The sequence below is a fragment of the Biomphalaria glabrata genome, chromosome 13, assembly GCF_947242115.1.
Source record: "Biomphalaria glabrata chromosome 13, xgBioGlab47.1, whole genome shotgun sequence".
NCBI classification, from domain to species: domain Eukaryota; kingdom Metazoa; phylum Mollusca; class Gastropoda; family Planorbidae; genus Biomphalaria; species Biomphalaria glabrata.
Genome location: NC_074723.1, coordinates 4,101,364 through 4,126,855, shown reverse-complemented (window position 1 = coordinate 4,126,855; position 25,492 = coordinate 4,101,364). Strand labels below are relative to the sequence as shown.

General features: G+C 37.3%; 1 protein-coding gene across 2 annotated transcripts; it reads left to right on the top strand.

Annotated features, from left to right (window-relative positions):
* The first annotated feature begins 7,895 nt into the window (after positions 1–7,895).
* Positions 7,896–18,297, top strand: LOC106050153 (uncharacterized). 2 transcript variants are annotated; one of them, XM_056008887.1, is made up of 3 exons: positions 7,896–7,962; positions 13,605–13,725; positions 15,625–18,297. In XM_056008887.1, the coding sequence occupies exons 2-3, from the start codon at positions 13,633–13,635 to the stop codon at positions 16,186–16,188; spliced, it is 657 nt and encodes a 218-aa protein (XP_055864862.1). In that variant the 5' UTR covers positions 7,896–7,962; positions 13,605–13,632; the 3' UTR covers positions 16,189–18,297. The 2 variants fall into 2 exon arrangements, with proteins under 2 accessions (XP_055864862.1, XP_055864863.1); XM_056008888.1 differs by having other exon boundaries at positions 7,934–7,952.
* Positions 18,298–25,492: the final 7,195 nt, after the last annotated feature.

The window sequence follows — 25,492 nt, the reverse complement described above, 5'->3', positions numbered from 1 at the left end:
TCACATAGACATAAATAAATATAGCCTGGAAAAAGGAAATGACTTCATGTAACTTGAAAACATGTATATCTATTGTTGTCGGATTTCCGACTTCTGAAAAGTTGCATGATCTTCAGTCTTAGAGATTAAACAAAACTACACTGCTCATAAATGCTGTATAATAAAGTACACAAAATTGCAAGTCACAAATTTCGTTTCATAAAACTATTTTATCGGCCAGTCTATATCTCCCTATCTCCCTTCTTTCAACACGCATTCGCACGATTCCACTTTCACACTAAGAAATAGAAGAGAGGCAGAGCTGTATAGTTCAATTCAGAAAAATATTATTATACCTAACCACAAAAAAAAAAATAAACCAATGGCTCGTTGCCACGATACAGGTCTGTACAGCCATGCAACTCGCTATTGGTCTAAACTGCCCACAGGTTGTGACGTTGCTGGTCAGTGTTGAGGTCTTCTATAACGAATGGTCTCGCTTCAACACAAAAATAATACATCTTACATATCCAGGGCACAGCCAGGTTCTAGTTTCACGCGCGAAAATGCCTCTCCTCAAACTACTTCATAAGCTACAAGAAATATTCTACCAGATTAGACACAGATAAAGACACATTCCTCGTTCCATATGCTAGGACAAATTTGTACAAATGCTCCTTCTTCCCTAGCGCTATTAGAGCATGGAATGGGTTGCCTGAGCTAACCATTAAAACCAGTGACTTGGCGGAGTTTAGGTCATTGGTTAATATGCATGACTAAATGCATGACGCGTAGGACGTAATCATCTTCTTTTTTGAAATAACGTCTGTGTCATATAAGATAAGATTGAAGGCGGCCATCACTGGTATTTTTATATCAACACCAGATATTTTGACATGACATCACAGTAACTGTTTCCATAAACAAAAACATTCCAATAGAATGAAACGAGTTCTAATAGATTTATAAGAAGGAACTTTTTTTTACAAACCTAATAAAAAATGAACCTTCTTCTTATCTAATACAGACGTTACTTTAAAAAAGAAGATGATTACGTCCTACGCGTCATGCATTTAGTCATGCATATTAAAAAAATGACTTAAATTCTGCCAAGTCACTGGTTTTCCTGGCTAGCTCAGGCAACCCATTCCATGCTCTAATAGCACTAGGGAAGAAGGAGTACTTGTACAAATTTGTCCTAGCATATGGGACGAGGAATGTGCCTTTATCTTTGTGTCTTTCAGAGTAATTTATTAAATTTTGTATTTGAAGATTATGGTTCAGTGTTTTATATATAATTGCTACTTTACTTTTGAGTCTTCTGTCCTTTCTTTTACTAGATGTAGGCCCCCTATCACTCATTTAGGCTCCTCCCCTACATGGCTTAAAGATATTTTGTAAAACTTTATCAAAGACATCCTACGACTACGTGTATTCTTCAAGATATAAAATTAAAACAATTAGGCCTACTGTTTCAACGACATCTAGAAAGAACAGTTATTTCCCCTCCTACCAGAACTCTAAACAACAATAATAAACATATTACTGTAACCTAAATTACAACAACTTTGTTTGATAAAAAAAAATAATAAAAAAATAAAACTACATGGCGCAAATTGCAGACCGGCATTCCCGAAACCCCCAATAATATTCTATTTCTGCACAAAGCTCACATTTTGGCAACTGTACATTATTAATGTTGATAATAAAATTAGTGTCTAATTTTATCTTTGTAAATGTATCACTGGTGGCTGAGTGGTAAGGCGATTGGCTTCCAAACCGAAGATTCTCGCGTTCAAATCTCGGTGAAGACTGGGATTTTGAATTTCGGATGCCCCCTAGTGTAGCCAACTCTAATAGGTAACTGATTTTAGTTGCGGAAAGCAAAAGCTGTTGGTTCCTGAGCTGACCACATGACACTCACATGACTCATAGAGTGCACGGTCTGAAAGGGAAAGGTAACATTCTTTTTACTAGATGTATCACTCATTTAGGCTCCTCCCCAAGGGAAGACACTAACCCTTCATCTTTTTATTACTGCTGAAAAACTGAAATAATAGCCCAGTCCTGGATAGTGCTATGGCTATAGTCTTTCTTTTCTATTTTAGAAGCACTGGGAAAAGTTATGGTTGGAGCTTTGTTTAGAGTCTCAAGTTAAGTTCTATAAATAGATTGACTCAGAGATGCATATTATTCTGAATTAAAAAAAAACAACAACACAAAAAACACCAAATATTCTAGCATGATTTGAGCTTAAGATTATCAGTTTAGCGATTGACCTGCAAGAACAGGGTCTAATTTATCCCCCAAAATATATATATATATATATATATATATATATATATATATATATATATATATATATATATATAACTGCGTATTTTTTTAAATTCATATGTTATATAAACGAGTTGAATACAAGTCTATAACTTCTTCACAGTGTACTAATTTCCATCTGTAACCTTCACCTTTGTTACCTCGTCACATGCAATATGTGTAAACGTGCTAAGTATTGTTAATCAAATGTCCGCGTCCCTGAGGAAGAACCATTTTCATGTGTCACTCAACTACGAGTGATGTGTTTAAATAGGCTGCAGAGATGAGAGAGTATCGAGTTTTTTTTTTTTTTGTTTTCATACCGAGGAGTTTTTAATTCGATGAGAGTGTATTATCGACTACTTTTGACGTCTTGTCTGTTGTCCCATGATTACCTCGTGCCACTCAATCAGAAGGGTTTGAATTTATTCACTGCGTAAACACGCGGGCACGTGTTTTTTTGCCTGCTTTGTTTAACAGTTGATACGTCAGTATCTTACTGAGTTCAGCTGCTCAGATGAGTCTGACTCAGGTCATTACCACACCCATTTCTTCAGAGCACACGAGAGTAGGTCAGTGCAGGAGCTACGAGTAGATAACTAGGCGAGACTCTTCCGTTACAGAAGGCCTCTACACTGACCTGCAACGTCACAACCTGCGTGGCAACGAGCTATTGGTCTAAACTGCCCACAGGTTGTGACGTTGCAAGTCAGTGTTGAGGCCTGCTATGACGACTGGTCTCGATCTAGGACCCTTTAGTTTCTTAAGGTAAGAAAGTACCTCTTTCAGACCTTACGATCAATGGGGCAAGTGATGCAAAGTTTATCTGTTTCTAACGAGGGTGTCATGTGGCCAGCACAACGAACAACAGTCTTTACTTTTCCCTAACTAATGTCACGCGTCCTAAGATCCCGATATACAAAATCCCAGTATTCAACGAGATTTTATACTCAGTCCCACGACCCCTTACTTTCTTAAAGGGGGGGGGGGCAAGTCCAAGTGATCTTGTTATGAATCATATTCTTAAGCTTAAGATCTTAAGATGGCTTATTTCACTTTCAACCTCTATACATTCAATATCTCTATTCAAGTCACAATTTCGTGGAGGATGGATAGTGGTGGAACCTATAACCTGGACACGGATTCTGAAAAAAAAAAGGCTCTAACGATTTTTCTAGAAATTTAACAGTTTTGGTTTATGCGCTTTATCAGTGCACGGACTAAAGGCTTGGAACTCATTCCCTATTGATCTCAGACAGACAACATGCTACACTACAGTCAAAAATAACATTAAGACCCATCTGTTCAAAACTTTTTTAGATTAGTTTGTCATTTCAACTCTCGTGTTTATGTTTGTGATGTTATCACAGCGCCTTGAGCATAAATTATGTTTGTTAACAGCGCTTTCTAAATTAAATTATTATTATTGATAAGTGTTAAAAAATGGATTTTTATTAAATTAAAGCCTTCGAAAAAGTGCTCTATTTTGTGTCTGTTCTAGTTTCTTAATGTTTTCTTGAGTTGAGGGGTCCCAAACAGAGGATGCATATTCTATTATTGGCCTAACCAAGGTTAAATAACATTTTAGTTTTATGTTCTTATTTGATTTATAGAAATTTCTTTTAATAAATCCTAATGCTTTGTTTGATTTTTTTGTAGTTTCATCAATATGTGGATTCCACGACAGTTTTTCATTTATTATAACACCTAGGTATTTTGCGTTTTTAGTCTGTGTTACTGGTTTGCCATGAATAAGATAAGTGGAATTAATTTGTTTTAGTTTTTTTGTTACTCTTAACAACTGACATTTTTCTGGGTGGAAAGACATGCTCCAATTTGATTCCCATTTCTGTAATTCATCTAATTCTCTTTGTAAAATATCTGTGTCTTGTGTTGTTTTTATTGTTCTATATATTATGTAATCGTCTGCAAATAATCTGACTTTTGTTCCTGAAATAATGCAATTTGGTAAATCATTTATGTAAATTAAAAATAGTAGTGGACCCAAGACTGTTTCTTGAGGTACACCTGCGTTTACTGTTATCGGTGTTGATTTAGAGCCATTTATTATTACAGTTTGTTCTCTCCCTATCAGAAAATCTTTAATCCACTGATGCAATGGACCATCAATGCCAAAATATGTTGTTGTTTTTTTTAAGCAAACTATGGTTGTGAACTTTGTCAAAAGCCTTAGAAAAATCTAGTAAGATAGCATCTATTTGTTCACTATTATCTAAACCTTTTGAAAAATCATCACTTAGTCCTATTAGTTGTGTTTCACATGATCTATATTTCCTAAACCTATGTTGGTATGGTGTGAGGACATTATGTTTGTCTAAGTGGTTTATGGTGTTCCTACATATTATGTGTTCTAGGATTTTACATGTGATGCTAGTAAGTGATACTAGTCTGTAGTCTCCTGGGTTAAAGTTTTCTCCTTTTTTTAATAGAGGGGGTGACATTAGCTTCTTTCCAGTCCCTCGGCACGCTGCCCTGGTTAAGAGATGCCTGAAAAAAATATTTTAAACACTGGTGCTAGCTCATTGCTTAGTTCTTTGAGTAATCTAGCTGTAACACATCAGGTCTGGATACTTTATGAGGTTTAATGTTTCCTAATAGTTTTTGGATCCCCTTTTCTTGTACTTCTATATCTTCTATGTTGTCTACTTGGTTCAGATTAAGTAATGTCTTTGTCTCCTGGGGCTGAGAATGTTGATGCAAACTATTTATTTACTTACATAATACTACTTTGTACGGTTCTTAATTAATATTATGAGTATAGGTATTACAGAATTTATAGACCAGGAAGTGATTGAACAAAACATGTAAACTTTATTACGTTAGTCGTGTAGAATGAAATCTATTAAAAGTTAGGTAGCTCTAACATTGTCAGCGGTTTACATGATATGAACGTTTTAAATTTAATTTATTAAAAAAATAAAAATATGGTAATTAAGAAAAATAATTAAGTTAACAGAAAAATAGTTCTCTACTATATAAAATTATGTAGCCTACATAAACTTTCAGAAATTATGGGCCTTGTTAATAAAGATCTAGGTTCACAGTCAGCAATAAACAAACCACAATTAGTGTCTTGGCGGAGAACTATACTTTATAGGCCCTACTATATTATATTGTACGCGTTTACCATATCAACAGGCCTATTTCGTCATTGTGAAACTACTTTAAGTTTCCTAAATTTCTATTTTGATCTTCGATGTTTTTTTTTAAAGTAATATGTCTTTACATATCTATAATGTATGATCTTTTGTAAATATTGTTAAATTACGTTTGTTTACATCAATATTTCGAGATGATTCAGTCTCATCATCATTGGCCTCCTTCAGTCGTAGAACGACTATGGTTCATCTCAGAGAAGTGAGATGAAAGCCTGGGCATTCTTTATGGTCGTAACGATGTCGCCCACACAGCAGTTCCCCCCTCTCCGCGCAGCTGATGTAACCAAAGAAACGGAATATCCAGTCTAGCATGCAGTAAACAGTTGTTTTTTTTTATAGATAGATACAGATAGCATAGAATGCACTAGGTGACATGGGCGTAGCCAGGGGGGGGGGTTCTTGGGGTTCAAACCCCCCCCCCCCCCCCCCGAAATGAAATCCCCCCCCCCGCAGGAGGGGGGGAACGGAATTAAGTGACTGATTTTTGCTTTCATTTTGTTTATTTTAGGTGAAATTTTAATACTAAATCATCCCTTACCACAGCACAGCCGAGGGGGTTTTGAGTTAAAAATCCTGTACCAGGGGGTTTTGAGCTTAAACCCCTTTACCAGGGGGTTTTGAGATTTTAAAAACCCTATCAGGGGATTTTGAGATACAAATCCCTCTACCAGGGGGGTTTTGAGTTTTAAACCCCCTACCAGAGGTTTTTGCAGTTAAATCCCCCTCTTCTATAAAGCAAAACAAAAAAAAATGCAAACAGCAATCACCAAATTCCAACAGCACAGTTAAGGAAGATTTTGATTTTAAAACCCCCTCCAAAATTTACGATAAACCCCTCTTCAATATAAAAAAGCAAATTACACATTCAAAATGTTATGAGCGTAACCAAAGGGGTTTTGAGTTTAAACCCCCCCCCTCCAGTTGGGGTTTGAAGCTAAAAAGTACCTCTTCAATATAAAAAAAAAAAAAGCAAATTACACACTATAAAATCTATGAGCGTAGTCAAAGGGGTTTTGAGTTTAAATCCCATCCTCCAGATGGCTTTTTCTTTAAAGTTAAAAACCCCTCCAGATGGTTTTGAGTTTAAAATTCCCCTACAGAGCATTTAGAGTTGAAAACCTCTCTCTTCAATATTATTTTAAAGCAAACTACAGTCACCAAATTCTATAGTCGTAGCTAAATGGGGTCTGAATTTTAAAAAAAAAAAAACTCCAGAGATTTTTTAGTTTAAAACCCCTCAACAGATGATTTGACGAAAAAACTTTCCTTTTCGATATAAAATTTAAAGCGAAATACAGGTATGTAATTCCAAAAGCGTAGTCAAGAAAGATTACAAATTTCTATTTTCTACCAGTGGCTTGGGCTCCATTAATAAAGTGTGAATAGTCTTCTGCCGAAATTGAAAAACATTAATGTGGCTCAACAAAGATGGCTAAGACAGATTTTAGGAGTCAGTCATAGAGATCGGGTCTAAATCAAAGAAATCATATGCCGAACTGGGAGTCGAATCCTTAGTAAGGTTGTGACAGAGCGTCGCATGAGGTTTTGCGGGACATGTTCTCCGACAAAATGAATTACGCAAAATAAGAGTTGCGGAAACAGCTTTCCGGAAAATGCGCCAAACGGCGCGAGATTGTCTAAGTCAGTAAGAATAGCACATTAGGTTTTTGAAATAAAACTTTTTAATAGCAAGATAATGCACTGTATATACATAGATACCTCAGAATATGCATTTTGTTGGCTTTCAATACCAGAAATAGTGCTCGGCGGCGGGGCTTCGCCCCGCGCTGGGGGAGCGCTGCGAGCTCCCCCAGACCCCCTTCCTAGCAAGGGCGGGGAGTCTACAATAAACAAAAAAACGTCTTCCGAAAGGGTCAGTATGTAATAAAGATTAATTATGTACACACACACACATATAATTTTTTTTCCGCCCGGGGGGGGGGAAATCCCCCCCAAAACCCCTCCCGAAAAAAAATCCTGGCTACGCCCATGCTAGGTGATATATATATATATATATATATATATATATATATATATATATATATATATAATACACTAAACTTTTCTTAAATCTATATAGGTTTAAGTTTATTTAGATCTAATATTGGATGGCTGCCTGGTCGTGTGGTAGGCTATGCTCTGGTCTAGGGTTCGAACCATGCCGCTGTACCCCCCCCCCCTTTTCCCAGTCGTCATGTGGAAGTTTTGGGTTATTATGATGTAACATTCTTCAACTCTGAAGGAACATCCAAAACATGTAAAACAAAAACAAACAAAAAAAAAATAAATAAAAATACAATGGTAGTGATTCTTAGTTTAAGACAATGAATTATCTTTTTTATTTTAATGAATGATCCCTACTCCGGCCTTAGCTCTGGTCTAATATTTCATAGGTCAGTGATAAATCTAAAGGTCGTTTCAGTTTTGTCGAAACAATAAAAGATAAATGCATATAATATAGTCTAGATCTAGATCTACGTAAGTCTCGGTAAAAACAAAAAGGATAAAAAATTAAAAGTTGTTGACTAGCCCTAATCTATCTAAATCTATAAGTACCATTAGTAACCATTTATAGCCTACTCTTGGCTAGATCTTAAAGATCTACTAATATCTAGACTAGAGTCTGTCACTAGAATACTAGAATTAGTATTGTCAATTAGAATACGAATAGAATGAATAGATATAGTATAGAATCTACTCATATAGTTAGTTACTTATAGTATTATAATTATAGAATCTACTATTACTAGACCTAATCTAGATTACAATTTTAAATTGTTTCCGGTAATACTCACACTGTATCAGACTAGATTGTCACTAGATCTATATCATGACAGTCACAGTGTATTGTGACTGTTTGAGTGTAAAAAGAAGTAACATTTTTTCATGGTTTGTACTCATTAGAATAGATGATTAGTGACATATTTCCTATTTGACATACTTCATTAGTCATTACTTCATACTCAGTCAACTCAAGTTACAACCACCATACTGTCATTGTTGTACTTATAAAAGACTGATAAGATGCTGCCAGTTAGATCTAGATCTAGTAAAATCTAGTTACAATCTAGTCTAGTGTCAGTCAATTTCCCTTCAATTTCAATCATAGCTAGATTTACTTTAGACAATTTAGTGTCACAGTCACAGTGTGAGACGATCTCTATCTAGATCTAGATTTCTAGATTAGATCTAGATTTCTAGATCTATATTTATAATATAATATAATATAGGCGACATAATATAAATATAGAGGATAGATACTAAGTTATTAAGACAGATATTAGATTATAATATATATTATATTCTAGTCTGTAGATATGCAACTATTAGTTCTATATGATCAATCTAGAATATAATCTAGATTTGAGTAGATGAGAAATTATCTCTGAGACTATAGTGAATAGTGGACAATAGATTGAATAGTAGAGATCTCCTCTACCTCTATCAGGCTTTTCTCTCTTCTCTTTTTGTAGATCTCTAGATCTATATTCTAAATAATTGTGAGAAAGTTGATCTATAGCCCTAGATTAAATTAGAGGTCTAGGTCTAGTTACTCTAGACCAGTGATTCCCAAAGTGGTCTATATAGACCTCCAAGGGGTCTACAAAAGTGAAAAAATAAATTGGGGGTCTATGAGATGTCCATGGGGGTCTACGATATTAGATTTCATTTAAGCAGGTCGAGTTACTTTATTTTCACATTTCATTAATGTAATTATTTCCTTCACTAATATATGATTTGTACTTTGTTAATCCTTTATCTTGCTATTCAAATGAAAAATTGTTGTAATCAATTTCAATACTTATTTAAATAGCTTAATTTTGTCTACATGCCACTAATATTTAGAAAAAGAAAAGAAATGTAGACAGTACGTCATTAATTATTTAAAATTGGGATTCCTTCCTTCCTTGTCAAACAAGCAGTTGCCTAAGTGACTTTTTTATGACGATATGAACCAGTTACGCTGGAAGATCATCTGAGACAATGTCACCCTGATAACAATTAAGATTAGAAAAACTTTTGAACACTCAAAGTTCAAAATAGACCCACAAAATTTCTGTTCGACATCATATAGAGAAGATGATGGTTTGTGAGAGTTTTACTTATAGCAAAATACTGAAAACAGCAAAGGTCAAACATTGATTCTACCAGCTGTTTTGCACAAACCTACATCTGTTATTATTAAAAGAATTTCTTTAAGTGACATTACTGTTCAAGGTCGCTTCGGTGGCATGAGTTATAAAATTAAAAGCTTCTCTTGTAAATTTTTGCAAAAGACATAAATACAGTTTGGTCTGACAAGGTGTAGCGCTGTGTGCTACAAACTGTCTAATGGTCACCATCTCATCTCATCTATGCCTGTGGTCCCTTCTGGGCATAGGCCACCAACCAGCTTCCTCCAGGCATCTCAGTTCTGGGCGAATCTCTCCAACTGTCCCCACGTCTTGCCCATCTGCTTCCGAATCGAGGAGACCTGGAGAACCATCATCTCCACCATGAAAAAAAATCCAGGTATTCATCAATATCTGCCTGAGGAACATTCTTATAATCCGCTGACCAGACAAGATCTCGAATGAGGAACTGTAGCAAAGAACAAAGCAGCAGCCCATTAAAGTAGATATCCTTCAGAAACGCTGAAGATGGATAGGTCAGACCCTTCGCAAGCCTGCATCCAACATAACAAGGCAAGCCCTAATCTGGAACCCCCAAGGAAAGAGAAAGAGGGGACGGCCCAGGAATACATGGCGCTAATGGTCACCATCTCCTTTTATTTCCTTAGGGTTGACCCACAAGACCTTTCCCATGTTTGGGTATAGTAGCAAGGCAGCAGAGATTTGAATTCAGTTTTCCTTCTGCTAGGTGGGTAGCAAGCTAAGGTTAATGAGCCCTTCCTGCTCGAAGCTTACTGGTGTAGGCAACAGTTATTCGCCTTCGCCCTTTCTCCTGTTAATGAAAACAGTTCAGCAGATTCAAAACTGCTCATTGCGAAACCTTTACAATGATACTTAAGGCATATTAATTAATTAATTAATATTTAAAGTTGGAAAGACTACTTCATAGAAATACAAATTCATATATGAAACATAATATCCGTAGTTGTGTAGTTTTAAATGCTTTTTTGTTAATGGATTTGCAAAAATGTGCAAGTTGAGCAAGTTGAAAGTTGAGCAGGGGGTCTATCAAAAACCAGAAAACATAGCAAGGGGTCTACGAGACAAAAAAGTTTGGGAACCACTGCTCTAGACTCTAGATAGATTATCATCATAGATCTAAAAATAGCCAATTAGACTAGATATATTTAGATCCACTATAGATTAGATATAGATTGTATTAATAATATTAGATTTATGTTAGATTGGGCAGGGCAAGTATCTTGCATGAGGGATATGGTGTGATGAAAGGGGGTTGGTGTAACAGAGGCCAAAACTTGCTTTAACTAACATCGAAGAGAGCACCTAACAGCAGCCGGCTTCTGAATGAGACAGGTGGAAGTTTCTTACAAATGCCATGGGATATACATTTGAGACTAAAAGAGAAATCCACTGCCAATAGCAGACATAGACTGTGAAAAGAGAACCATAATAAACCACTGTAGAACAACAGTTATATGTGCGCTGGATGTAGCAAAATATATAGGTTGCAGCTGAGACTGCATAACCTTTTTTGTTAAAATACTGTACTCTTTATAAATCTTTGGACTCGAAGAAGAACCTTATTATTATTATCTTAAGAACAGTCATAGTCTATCTGTTTTATTCTAGGTCTAGAAAGTTACTTTAGATACTATTAATTATTTAAATAGCTACTAACTACACTACAAAGGATCAAAAGGATTTGTTGATAATATGCCATGAATTAAAAACAGAAAGTCGTATATTGTCACACTTTAGGTTAATGCCTGCTGGATATAGGGTGTGAATTTTAGATCATGAGTCTAGATCTGCTGTAGATTTAACGAAAATATTTCGAAGTCTGTAAAAGTTATTTCGGTCGTAAAAGCCAGGGAAACTACATAGTTAATAAAGAAATTGTACTTCAAAGAAGAAAAAAAAATGCTAATAGGTCCAATACCCCTCCCCCATTCAAAAGCCATTATTAACTAAGCAAATGTCAAATAGGCCTGTATATGAGGAGGATTTAAGCACAGTCAATAAAAGAATAAAACATTGCCTCAAATGCACATCATGACTCAGTATCTATGGAGATACACATAGGAAAAGGGAAAAAAAGAAAGCTGCCCTGTCCGCTAGCCCTGAATCAGAGGCATATGAAGTGTGGCAAAGTCTGCCGTTCTAGAATTGGCTTTATTAACCACACCAGATTCTGCCCCGTCTCAAGATTAAGCCAAAACCAGTGACTCATTTGGGCGCATCCATTGCCTTTTGAGACAAAAGGAGCCATATATATATATACACATAGGAACTAAAAATGTACCACAGAGTATACATACCCATTATGAAGGCATCTCTAAGAATGTTTCTAATTTTTAAAAAATGGAAGAGCAACCATTTGTAATGTTCTTTACTACATCTTTGAAAAACAAAAAGGCTGTTTGTGAGGTTGTGGGATGGCAGGCTAGTTGTTACTTGATTAAAAGATAACTTTCATTAAATTTTTTTTTGTGGACATACCACAGCTTGATAACTTTATTTCTGTTCTGGGTGGGATGTTTATTTATCTTTATTATTTCCAAAATCAACTAACAATAATTGATTTGATAAATGCATAGTTTTGTGTATGTTTTACAATGTATAACACAAACAGGCTTTTAGCTGCTTTTAGATGGGGACACAATATTGAAACTTTAGATGCTAGCCAGGCTCTGATCCAATTATATAATAAGATACTTATTGCATTCGGATGGCTGCCTGGTCCTGCGGTTTGCACGCTGGACTGTCTTTCGGACTTATCGATGGACCGGGTTCAAACCCTGCCCGCTCCCATCCCCCGTCGTCCTGCGGGAGGTTTGGACTAGGAAGTAATTATCTTCAACTCTGAAGGAAAATCCGAAATAAGTAAAACATTTTACAAACATTTTTACAGGCAGGACACACACACACCTAAATATACATATAAAAATAATAATGCATTGTCTTTGAGTCATAAAGATATTTTCAGTCTTGTACACGGCCACGTATTGCCAACCATCTACACCTAGGTTCCTTTTATAGTTTTTCTGTGGGTCACAAATTAATTTTCCCCTGGTCTCTTGTTTGTTTTGTTTGTTTTACATTTTTCGGATGTTCCTTCAGAGTTGAAGATAGTTTACTTCCTAGTCCAAACCTCCCGCAGGACGATGGGGAATGGGAGCGGGCAGGGTTTGAACCCGGGACCCTTCATAAATCCAAACGACAGTCCAGCGCGCAAACCGCACGACCAGGCAGCCGTCTCTCCTAGTAAGAGCTTATCAGATGTCTCTTTAGGGAGGCAGTTTGGAGCAAAGCTGCTGATACCAGTACTGTTGTAATTTAGCTGCTTTTAGATGAGAACACAGTATTGAAACTTTAGATGCTAGCCAGGCTCTGATCCAATTATATAATAAGATACTTATTGCACAACAAATGGCTGTGATAATAATGTTTATTAAAAGATAAAGCTTTATAGTAAAAAAAAAAAATCTCACAATCCTATTCAATGCTAATTTCATAGGCATACTTGCCAAAATACTAATAGTTCCTAATGCTGAAAATGATTTGTGCTTTATTTTTTTTTAAGTTAGTGCTTTTTATTTCCTTGTATCATTTAAGACATTTCTATGTTTGAATCACCAAGCTTGTTGACTTCTTGCCCATCTAAATAAAGTTTATTTTTTTGTGAAGATTAGTTTCAAGTTGCATAGCTTGGTCATCATTTTAGAGGCTGATGCAATCTTCTACTACATGCTAGTTTTGGAGGTTTGGTGGCTGAGTGGTAAAGCGCTTGGCTTCTGAAAGGGGGGGAGGGGGTCCTGGGTTCAAATCTTTATGAAGACTGGGGTTTTTAATTTCGTTATCTTTAAGTCTACCCAGTCTTATTGGATACCTTACATTAGTTGAATAAATAATTGTCTAATTTTTAGCCAATTTAAGATTTATAAACTACATTTGTTTATGCCATATGTATTTTTCTATTCCTTTTTTTTTTAAATAGAATATTATATTAGAATATAAATATTAAAATGGAGGTCATAAGTCAGCAGTTAGATGACACAGTCTTGGAAATATTTGATGTCCTGGAACATTTGTATGAGGCGCAAGATAAACTAGCACAGGTCAGTTTTCTATTTTAAAGAATTATTAAAGCTTGCAAGATTCTATATAAGAAAACAAAAGAATCAAATCCACTGGAGCTCAAAGTAGGCACGCTTAAAACAATCGAAAGCTATCAAAAAACAGCTATCCATATTTATACAGACGGATCGGCTTTCAAAGCTACCATCAATGCTGGTCTTGGTGCCTTCCTGGTCTTCCCTAAAAATAAACACTTTGAGATAAGCGCACCCTGTGGTGATTACTGCTCAAACTTCCAAGCCAAAATTGAGGCAATTACCATAGCACTTCAGACAGTGGAAAACAAATTATATGAAGGAGTGCAACCACCATCAGATATTGTTGTCTTTACAGACTCCCAATCTACTCTGCAAGCACTTAACAGCAGCACCTCAAATAGCCCAAGAGAGTTGACAACACTCATTGTGATAATCCACCAGATGATATCAAAATTAAATATCAATATTACACTACAGTGGATCCCTGGACACATTGGCATCATGGGAAATGAAAAGGCAGATAAGCTATCAAAGGCAGGTACATCTATGGAACAACCAGATAGACCTGTTAACTACCTCACCCTAAGGTCAATGTTAGTCAACAATCACAAAGAGGAGTGGCTCAACCAATGGGCATCAGGAAACACAGGCAGAGCCATGTACAGAGAAATGACTACGCCTAACAAACTGGACAGTATTAACTTCCACCCCCGCAAAGAACAATCTACAATCTTCCAACTAAGAACAGGACACACACCACTATTAAATTACCACCTGAACAAAATAAACTCCACACAACTACCCCTTTGCAGACATTGCGCCCACCCCTTTGAAACCGTAAACCATATCCTCTTTGAATGCCCCTCCCTAATCCCCCTTAGGCAGACCCTTCATCCACTACAGCCCAACATAACCAACACCCTGTACGGCAGTGCTGAATAACTGAAGAAAACAGCACACTTTTTTTCCTTGGCACAGTCTGCAAAAGAGCTCACAGCTCAGCAGCAATAAAGCTGGCTAGAAGAAGAAGAAGAAGAATATAAGAAAAAAATTGACTCAATTTGACAGCTGTTTATACACTTGACATATTTACATCAATAGAGTCTGAACATGAAACAATGCTGTGTTTGATTTGAATTCAATACATATAATTATAATAAGAGCTCACCACACCACCACAAGAGGTATGCAGTATGCGCGCTGGACTGTCATTTGGACTTCTCAATGGTCCCGGGTTCATACCCTGCCTGCTGCCATAGATATGGACTAGGAAGTAAATTATCTTCAACTCTGAAACAGCATCCGAAACATGTAAAACATCTTACAAACAGACCTGTACTAAGAGACTAAACATTAGAAGTCAATAATCCAGATCTACTTTTTTGTTGATAAATATGAAAAATGTTCAATAACCATCAACATTGCAGCACCACTATTCCATAAAGTTAAAAAAAATAAATAAAAGTGACAAAAAACAAAATAAGAAAACTTTAACCTGGAGAGTAAGGGGAGGGGGGGTAGAAGTAAATAAAATACAAAACTTGTGATATCAGTCCAAAGTGGGGTTACTAATGCCACCTCAGACATCTTCATGACCATAAATAATTATTTTCATCAACAAGCCAATATAATTTTAGAAACAACTCTTCTTTAATTTGATAGATTTCTTCAGATATACAGAAAAGGAACTTCATTTGGTGTAGACTATAAGTTTATGAAAGAAAAGATTCATCTGAATTAGAAATAATTTATGCAGGTTAATGAAATGAGTTCAGAATGTAATATTTTTCTTTTCTTTTTTTTTTGTGCTGACAAAAATGTTTTAATAGCTTAGTGAAGTTTGAATAATGCCATAAAAAGAAATTGTTAATTTGATTAATTTTTTTTCTTATATCTCTTTAGTTGATGAAACAAGGATTTCTTGATATGTCGCGAGCCAGAAAATCCATGGGAGTTAAGAATGTCTCAGCAGATCAGATAATCAGCGCTAACATTTTAGCCTCAGTGAAAGTCAACGTTGATGAAGACTTACTTCAACCTTCAAATGAAGAAGAGGTTGGTGAAAGAGAATTGTTTCAAATGTTACAAAATGTTGAGAAAAAAATTGATGAACAAGAGAAAACAACTCCCCCAGTGACATCGTCAGACTCCTCGTCAGGCCCCAGAAAAAGGCACACCGAGAAGTCTTCAAAAAGTGATCCAGACAAACAGGACAAAGAGAATGGGACAAAAGTGGCTCCCCAAGTGGAAAGTTCTGAAGATTCTGATATCTCCAACAGAGTGGTAACCAATAGCCTGTCATTGTTTGGCATCCTAGTGCCTCCAACACTTCGAGCTAGTCAGAAACATTTCAATGACTCTCTCAAAGTGTGTGTTGAATTAGCCAATCTAAAACACAGGTTGCACATCTTGAAGTTAAAGTATAGAGACTTGTATGAAAAGAAAAAGAGTGACAGTGATAAATGATAAGTAGTACTGTGCTTAAGTTGTCAATGAGAAATGATAAGTAGTAAAGTGGTTAAGCGGCACTGATAAATGATGCGTACTACTGTGTATCATTTCACATTCCTACCCATGTTTACATTAATTTTTATATCACAATAATTTGACATTGCATTATTATGAGACCTTTTTTTTGATTTCATACTTATTTGTAATATTTATATGAAAATGTAAGATAGTCTCAAAATGCTGTTTCATTGTTACTTAACTTATGGGCATATTCACCCAGTATAATTCAAAATATGATAATTGTAATATATGGTGTTATATGTTAAGTTATAATGACAGTGCACAATGTGGGACTATTTTGTTAATTGACTAACAGACATATTTAAAAAAAAAAACTTATCCATGTTTTCCACCAGTTGCTAGTAATCTTGTTTTCTAATTAACCCTTAGCAACTCATTTCATGCCTGATTATCACCTGTATTTTGTAATGTCATTATAGCAATACATTTGCTTCCCATTGCATTTATCTGTGTATTAATTAATGTTTTGATAGTTTACATACCAAAAATAGTTTGCTTTCTAATCTTCTTCATAAGTTATTTCTAGATTAAGTGGTATTATAAATTATCATTTGGGATTACTGTTACTTTTCCTTTTTTTTTTGTCTCTAGTATCTTTCATGCTTTCTTCAGTTGAAGACAATATAGAGGATGCATAAATCCTTTATATCTAGTATAAGCTTTGGGCTAGCTTGTTTTTTTTTTCTTCCCACTATGTGCGCAAGGTGGCAAGTTGTCCCCATTAAGATCAGTCCCCTATAATAGTGCTTCTCAGACTTTTATCACTGGCGCATCCATTTATGAGACAAATTTTGCTCCCCCTTAAGGCAGTTTGGATTTTATTGTGCATTAGCTGTGTTTAGAATCCAAGAATGTTCTTAAAGCTAGTCTTTTTTTTTAATTTGAAAATAGTGTTTCATAGATAATATGTGAGCTTTTTAGGGACTAGAAAATGTCAAGTTTTAAGATAGTATTGGAGATGCAGCTAGGGAGTTTTGATTCAATATTGTTGCAGAAGTCTCATGCAAAAACTGTATACATTTTTAAAGTCCTTATTAGGCATCTACTTGCCTTAAATGCCAAGAGAGCATCTGGCTGCAGGTGGATTCTGAACGAGACAGCTGGAGATCACTTGTAAAGGCTGAAGGGTACACATTTGAGACAAAAAAAAATCTACTGCTGAGGATAGATGTAGATAGGGAAAGGAGAATCTCAATCAACCACCAGCAGACAATGTTATGGCAAAATATGTAGGTCACAGCTGGGGCTGCGTAGCCACATGAAATACTGCACTCCTGATTAATCTTTGTACTCAAAGACAAGTGTTATTATTAGTGTTATTATTATTATTATTAGAAGATGAAAGGATTCTCTTATTTAAACTACTGTACATTTTATAACATTGGTCAATAATGGATTTTACTTGGTTAACATTCAAATAAGGATTGATATTTATGATGTAAATATAACTCTTTTTGTTTTGGCCCCTGAAAAACAAATTGACTGGCTTTGCCCCCTACCCTTGTCGGGACATCAGGCCCTGATTGAGAGTACAGTTTGAGAACTGCTGCTTTACCATTTTTACCGCCTCTTTCCAATTGATTTCTGATGCTTTTAGTTCAAACTCTGATAAACAATCGTTCTAGATTTATTTAGTCTCTCATCAATTTTGTGGATTGAACTTTAAACTGTTAAATATTTTGAGTGACATGTTGACAATAAATTAGAAATGTAGTGGATGGAAAGACCTGATACCACATACGGTACCACATTGTAAGTGCTCCAATTTTAGTTAAAGTAATGTTTAGTCCCTTGTGTCATATCTATTGTTATACATTCAATACAGTCATTGGATCATACTCTTGGCTATTTTTCTTTCTAGACTCATGCAGTCAGATAAGTTATATTTATTTAGTCATTTATGTTGATTCAAGTATTTCAAGCATTTGTGACTGTTCATTACTGACATGTGATTAATTTGACCAGCATGACATACATTAAAAAAAATATTTTTTTTTGTTATTTTTGTTCTTTAAATAAATAAATTGAATTCTAGTTGTTCCAGTATCAAGTCCAGAAGGTCAGGGTGTGTCTGTGGAAGAAGTTTAAATGGGGTCTGATAATCTAAGATGTTGATTGCTGTCTGATATATCTAGATGTTAAATGTTGGAAAGAAAAAAAAACAAAGAAATGATAATCAATTTTCGCAGGGACAAGAAGGAAAATGATATTGTTTCTGTAGCTGGAGAGACTGTTGAAATTGTGCAAACCTTTAAATACCTTGGTACTATCCTAGACAATAAACTAAATTTTACTGCAAATACTCAGTATATCAGCAAAAAAGGGCAGCAAAGATTACGACTACTAAGAAAACTGTCCTCGGTTAATGTTAGCGAAAAGGCCTTGGCTATGTTTTATCACGCTCACATCTGCAATATTTTCAGTTTCAATATCACTTCCTGGTATGGCAATCTGAGCATTAAAAATAAGAATAAACTTAATAGAATCCTCAATGCTGCTGGCAAAATCATTGGCAAAAAGAAACCCCATTTGGGCAGTTGTTTGAGACAAACATCTATAAAAAAGCTAACAAGATCCTCGAAATAAAGAATCACCCTTTGTGTCAGGATTTTGTGATTTTACCATCACAAAAGAGATACAAGACACCGATAGCAAAGACAAACAGACACAAACACTCTTTTGTTCCCTGGCAATCAAATCATTAAATAAGAACAATCTGGTATAAACTTTGTCACATGTAAATTATGAGTGAGTCTGGTGTGAATGTACACTTTGGTTTCTTATAGTTATAATGTTTTTTGTTTGGTGTAATGCACAAATTGTAAGACAAATTTCCTTACGGATAATAAAGATTATTATTATTATTATTATAACTAAATGCTAAAAAAAAGTATCTTTTATCATTTGTAGTACTGTATCCTTTGATGAGTCCACAAGTGCTGGGTTGCTTAGACTTATATTCTCCCACGCCATTCGGCTCATTGGACGGCTAGCTGTCTCCACAAAAATCTGTCACTGGCAATGTCTGAAGCATCTTCCCAGCAGGTGTTCTGATATGAGGTCCTCCATGAAAGTGTGGCACCAAGTTGTATGAAGACATCCCCTGTTTGTGCTTTCCTAGTATTGGTCTCATTGCAACTCTTGGTATGCATAATTCATTGGTCGGAAAAAATGTCTGGCAAACCTCCTGCGACGCTCTGTCACAACCTCACTAAGTGGTCCACTTCCAGTTTGGCATAGGATTTCCTTGTTTGAAACTCTATCTCTATAACTTACTCTTTAGATCCTAAAAGTGCTGGGTAATCACTTAATCATTACTTTAATTTTGTAAATATATAGACCTACCAACAACCTCCTCCCCCCCCCCACTTGGAATATTTTTACTCTGCTACTCTAATCTTAAGAGAATGTAACTTTAGTTTTATGTTCCAGATCCATCCATGTAATTAACAAAGGTTGATAATAAAATATTAATACTCTGAGAATGGTTTGAAGGGATGGTGCAAGCCCTGAACATTTTTAATGTGAATTGTGTGTTAATCCTTCAAAAACAATTTACTTTGTTAGTCCTCAGAATTAAAATGTTAAAGAAAATACAATGTTTGATACAGGCTTTTTTCCAGTGTAGTTTGATGATTACATTTTAAAGAATTACAAATATAGTTTGGTCTTGAATTATTTGAAATGTTCAGTTGTTGTAATTCTGAGGACCAACTAAATGTGTATAGCAGTCATTGAATTTTTTCACCTTCTTCTTCCCCTTTGTCTGAAGGACCATTGGGGCACCACACAAGATCTGTTAATTGTCTTCCTTCATTGAACTGACAGGTAAAACAATTATACGAAATCCAAAGTAAAGTATCTACTTCTCTAAAAAAATAACTTTGAAAAATTATGCTTAGTAGATGGCCTCCCTTTTTGTTCTTTTTCTAAATTATTTCCCTTTCTCTAACCAGAAGCAACCGATTATTTTTCAGTCCTACAAACAACCAAATGATTCAACATGTGTCCACAGCGCTCAATGTAAAGGCCTATAGAGTTTTATTTTTTTTTAGTTGAGATTTTTTATTTCCAAAAAAGACTATAGAATAAATACAGACTTGGGTTGAAGGAACAAGAAAATAGGCTTACAATTCTATAGTTAACTTATGTCCTAACTACAGCCCGCTGGGTCAACTACGGTCAGTGATGTCCTAACTACAGCCCGCTGGGTCAACTACGGTCAGTGATGTCCTAACTACAGCCCGCTGGGTCAACTTCGTGCCAGTGATGTCCTAACTACAGCCCGCTGGGTCAACTACGGTCAGTGATGTCCTAACTACAGCCCGCTGGGTCAACTACGGTCAGTGATGTCCTAACTACAGCCCGATGGGTCAACTACGGCCAGTGATGCCCTAGCTACAGCCCGATGGGTCAACTACGGCCAGTGATGTCTTAACTACAGCCCGATGGGTCAACTACGGCCAGTGATGTCCTAACTACAGTCCGATGGGTCAACTACGGTCAGTGATGTCCTAACTACAGGCCGCTGGGTCAACTACGGTCAGTGATGTCCTAACTGCAGCCCGCTGGGTCAACTACGGTCAGTGATGTCCTAACTACAGCCCGCTGGGTCAACTACGGCCAGTGATGTCCTAACTACAGCCCGCTGGGTCAACTACGGTCAGTGATGTCCTAGCTACAGCCCGATGGGTCAACTACGGCCAGTGATGCCCTAGCTACAGCCCGCTGGGTCAACTTCGTGCCAGTGATGTCCTAACTACAGCCCGCTGGGTCAACTACGGCCAGTGATGTCCTAACTACAGCCCGCTGGGTCAACTACGGTCAGTGATGTCCTAACTACAGCCCGATGGGTCAACTACGGCCAGTGATGCCCTAGCTACAGCCCGATGGGTCAACTACGGCCAGTGATGCCCTAGCTACAGCCCGATGGGTCAGCTACGGCCAGTGATGCCCTAACTACAGCCCGATGGGTCAACTACGGCAAGTGATGTCTTAACTACAGCCCGATGGGTCAACTACGGCCAGTGATGCCCTAGCTACAGCCCGATGGGTCAACTACGGCCAGTGATGTCTTAACTACAGCCCGATGGGTCAACTACGGCCAGTGATGTCCTAACTACAGCCCGATGGGTCAACTACGGTCAGTGATGTCCTAACTACAGCCCGCTGGGTCAACTACGGTCAGTGATTTCCTAACTACAGCCCGCTGGGTCAACTACGGTCAGTGATGTCCTAACTACAGCCCGCCGGGTCAACTACGGCCAGTGATGTCTTAACTACAGCCCGCTGGGTCAACTACGGTCAGTGATGTCCTAACTACAGCCCGCTGGGTCAACTACGGTCAGTGATGTCCTAACTACAGCCCGCCGGGTCAACTACGGCCAGTGATGTCCTAACTACAGCCCGCTGGGTCAACTACGGTCAGTGATGTCTTAACTACAGCCCGCCGGGTCAACTACGGCCAGTGATGTCCTAACTACAGCCCGCTGGGTCAACTACGGCCAGTGATGTCCTAACTACAGCCCGCCGGGTCAACTACGGCCAGTGATGTCCTAACTACAGCCCGCCGGGTCAACTACGGCCAGCGATGTCCTAACTACAGCCCGCTGGGTCAACTTCGTGCCAGTGTTAGACTACGGCACCCATGTTGGAAACATTTCTGGCCCCCAAAGTCGAAAAATGGTGTGTGAACTCCTGCATTAGTTCACCTTCACCTTTCCCTTTAGTCAGGGCGTGGATTGTTGGGGCACCACTCACGATTTGTCGACCGTCTTTCTCCATTCCTGTCTGTCTTTTTGCCTTGGATAGAGCCTCTATCAATGGCCCTAGTCGAAAAATGTGGTGTGAACTCCTAAATTAGTTCACCTTCACCTTTCCCTTAGTCTGTTGGATTGTTGGGGCACCACACACGATTCGTCGACCGTCTTTCTCCATTCCTGTCTGTCTTTTGCCTTTTATAGAGCCTCTGTCAATGGCCCGAGTCGAAAAATGTTGTGAACTCCTGCTATAGTTCACCTTTCCCTTTAGTCAGGGCGTGGATGGTTGGGGCACCACACACGATTTGTCGACCGTCTTTCTCCATTCCAGTCTTTTGCCTTGGATAGAGCCTCTATCAATGGCCCTAGTCGAAAAATGGTGTGTGAACTCCTGCATTAGTTCACCTTCACCTTTCCCTTAGTCTGTTGGATTGTTGGGGCACCACACACGATTTGTCGACCGTCTTTCTCCATTCCAGTCTGTCTTTTTGCCTTGAATAGAGCCTCTATCAATGGCCCTAGTCGAAAAATGTTGTGTGAACTCCTAAATTAGTTCACCTTCACCAATCCCTTAGTCTGTTGGATTGTTGGGGTACCACACACGATTTGTCGACCGTCTTTCTCCATTCCAGTCTGTCTTTAGAGCCTCTGTCAATGGCCCTAGTCGAAAAATGTTGTGAACTCCTGCATTAGTTCACCTTCACCTTTTTCCTTAGTCTGTTGGATTGTTGGGGTACCACTCACGATTTGTCGACCGTCTTTCTCCATTCCAGTCTGTCTTTTGCCTTGGATAGAGCCTCTATCAATGGCCCTAGTCGAAAAATGTTGTGTGAACTCCTGCATTAGTTCACCTTCACCAATCCCTTAGTCTGTTGGATTGTTGGGGTACCACACACGATTTGTCGACCGTCTTTCTCCATTCCAGTCTGTCTTTAGAGCCTCTGTCAATGGCCCTAGTCGAAAAATGTTGTGTGAACTCCTGCATTAGTTCACCTTCACCTTTTTCCTTAGTCTGTTGGATTGTTGGGGCACCACTCACGATTTGTCGACCGTCTTTCTCCATTCCAGTCTGTCTTTTGCCTTGGATAGAGCCTCTATCAATGGCCCTAGTCGAAAAATGTTGTGAACTCCTGCATTAGTTCACCTTCACCTTTTTCCTTAGTCTGTTGGATTGTTGGGGCACCACACACGATTTGTCGATCGTCTTTCTCCATTCCTCTCTTTTGCCTTGGATAGAGCCTCTATCAATGGCCAGCCCGTCTATTCTTTTATGTTATCTTCCCAATGCTTTCTCTGCCTCTTCTTTTTTCCAGGTACTGTTGGATTGTTTATCTAAGACTAAAGGCTGGCCTACAGCTTGGTATTTGTATTCAATATGTTCGTTGATAACATGGCCATAATTCTATTTGAACTGGGTTTGGTTGTGTATCGAACTATCCCTGTATGTATTGATGGGTATCTACTAACTTGGCACCAATGACCATATGTAGACTACCACCTAACAATTGATACAAAAAACAACAATTCTGTAATACCCATAAGCTAGCAGCTACAATACGAGGGTGTGGATCAACAGTGTTGTTGGAAATCATGAACTGACAATTTTGTATGCAGTATTTACCAACCATTATTGAAACACTGTTTTACTTATTCATAGAAAGAGTAGTGTCAAACAATAGAGATGGTGTAATGTAGAGTCGACCCTAGCAGATCGCGGGACCCTGAGCCGATGTATACCGTATCCTTTACTCTAACTAGTTCTTCCGCCTCCAACGGTCTAGGCCTTATTTTTGCGACTATACATAGTAGGCCTACCTTACGTAGGTACTGTACTATGGCCTTTCACTAATTACATACTGTAATGTAATGATTCAGAAACATTTTTGCGACATATTTATATATGATATATATATCATGTAATCAACATATATAATCAACTATATAATAGTAATTTCTGATAATAGCACGCTGAGGTTGGAAAGTGACTATTAATTACTGAGGAGATCCAGAACACTAGCAATAACCAAATAGTTGCTTAAATGGTCACAGACGAATTCGTGGACGGAACTTTCCTGGCTTGTCGCCTTGCACTAATAGAAATATTAGGCTATGTTTCTTCTCTCCCGATGCGTGGTCCGAATGCTGAAACCAAATTAAGGTTCTTTAAGAACAAGGTGTGTGATAATGGGCACTCGAGAAGAAGGAGCTCGTGTATGAATTTATCCTAACAAACAGAAGAAGAAATACGCCTTTATCCAGTAGCGTAGCTAGGGTATATGATTCCCCCGTGCGGCCCGCACCACTCGCACATGTCTAGCTACGCCACTGCCTTTATCTTCTGCCTTCCTCAGTACTCTTGTTTAGAAAGCTTATATCAACTCTGTCTAGTCAAACTTTGAACACGTTACTCCTCCCACTTTCCAGTCTCGAACCAAGTGGAAACTTTGTACAATTATTGACGAATCATTTTTTTGGAAAAAAAAATGACCAATTAGTTAAGTAAATAGTGGTAAATAATTAGTTATGTTTGATGTCGGGAAAGGAAAAACACATCTTACAGTATTGAGATATATGTCTGTAAATATAGAGTTCTTCCCCTTCATAAGCCTTTTTATTCGTAGAAGTTTTTCTTATATAATAGGCCCATATTGCTTGTTTAGATTGTGTTTTTATGTTTGTAAGCTATGGTTCAGTGTTTCATTTATTATTGCTATAGTCATTACTTTACTGGGAGGTTCCACTCTGAGGCCTGTCTAGTTTTGTAGTTTTTCTTTCAACTTGTGTGGACACCTAGCTACGTCAACAGTTTTAGTGCCATTAGAGCAGGGCCGGTCCTACAGGTTGAGGGGCCCTATGCGAAACGGATTTCGCGGGGCCTAGTTTAGCTTGTGATAAGGATAATAAGTGAAAATTAAGATTTTGTATTAGAAAATAAATTCGTCGTTGCATTATATTTATAATTTACTAAGTACAGAATCACTGTCAATTTAGCTTTACGAGCCATCTACAGTAGATAGTAGTTTTCCACCAAAAAAGAAAGCCGATAAAATCTAGGCTTTATAAATATCGCCCCTCGCCTTTTTTGTACATAATCTCTAACTCCACCCCTGGGTGCGCTTCAGTGAAAACATTGAAAATCAGACATAGTGAACTGGAAGGAACTCAGGCGTGAGTTCAGTGCTTACAGGTAGAATTCTGGAGGGAAAAAAAACGTTGATCAATTTAAGAAAACAACTTTTGCTTTTGAAAAAGTCGACATTTTTCCCGCTGATAACCTAGAAAAAAAAAATCTCTAGAAAAAGTAGACCAGGTCAGCCTTTCTCAAAATATGAGAATGTAAAAATATTTATTGTTATTTTTTGTATGTTTAAATTACTTTGCTATTGCGTCAAAATTTTGAGTTTCAACTGTTTTGTTTTTGTAACTTTTAGTGGTTTTGATTTAAAGTTATTTCGTCTTGACAGTTACATTTGTAGTTA

Coding starts and splice junctions, on each gene's coding strand:
- LOC106050153 (XM_056008887.1), top strand. CDS start 13,633: ATGGAGGTCATAAGTCAGCAGTTAGATGACACAGTCTTGGAAATATTT. Junction 13,726..15,624: donor CGCAAGATAAACTAGCACAG/GTCAGTTTTCTA, acceptor ATATCTCTTTAG/TTGATGAAACAAGGATTTCT.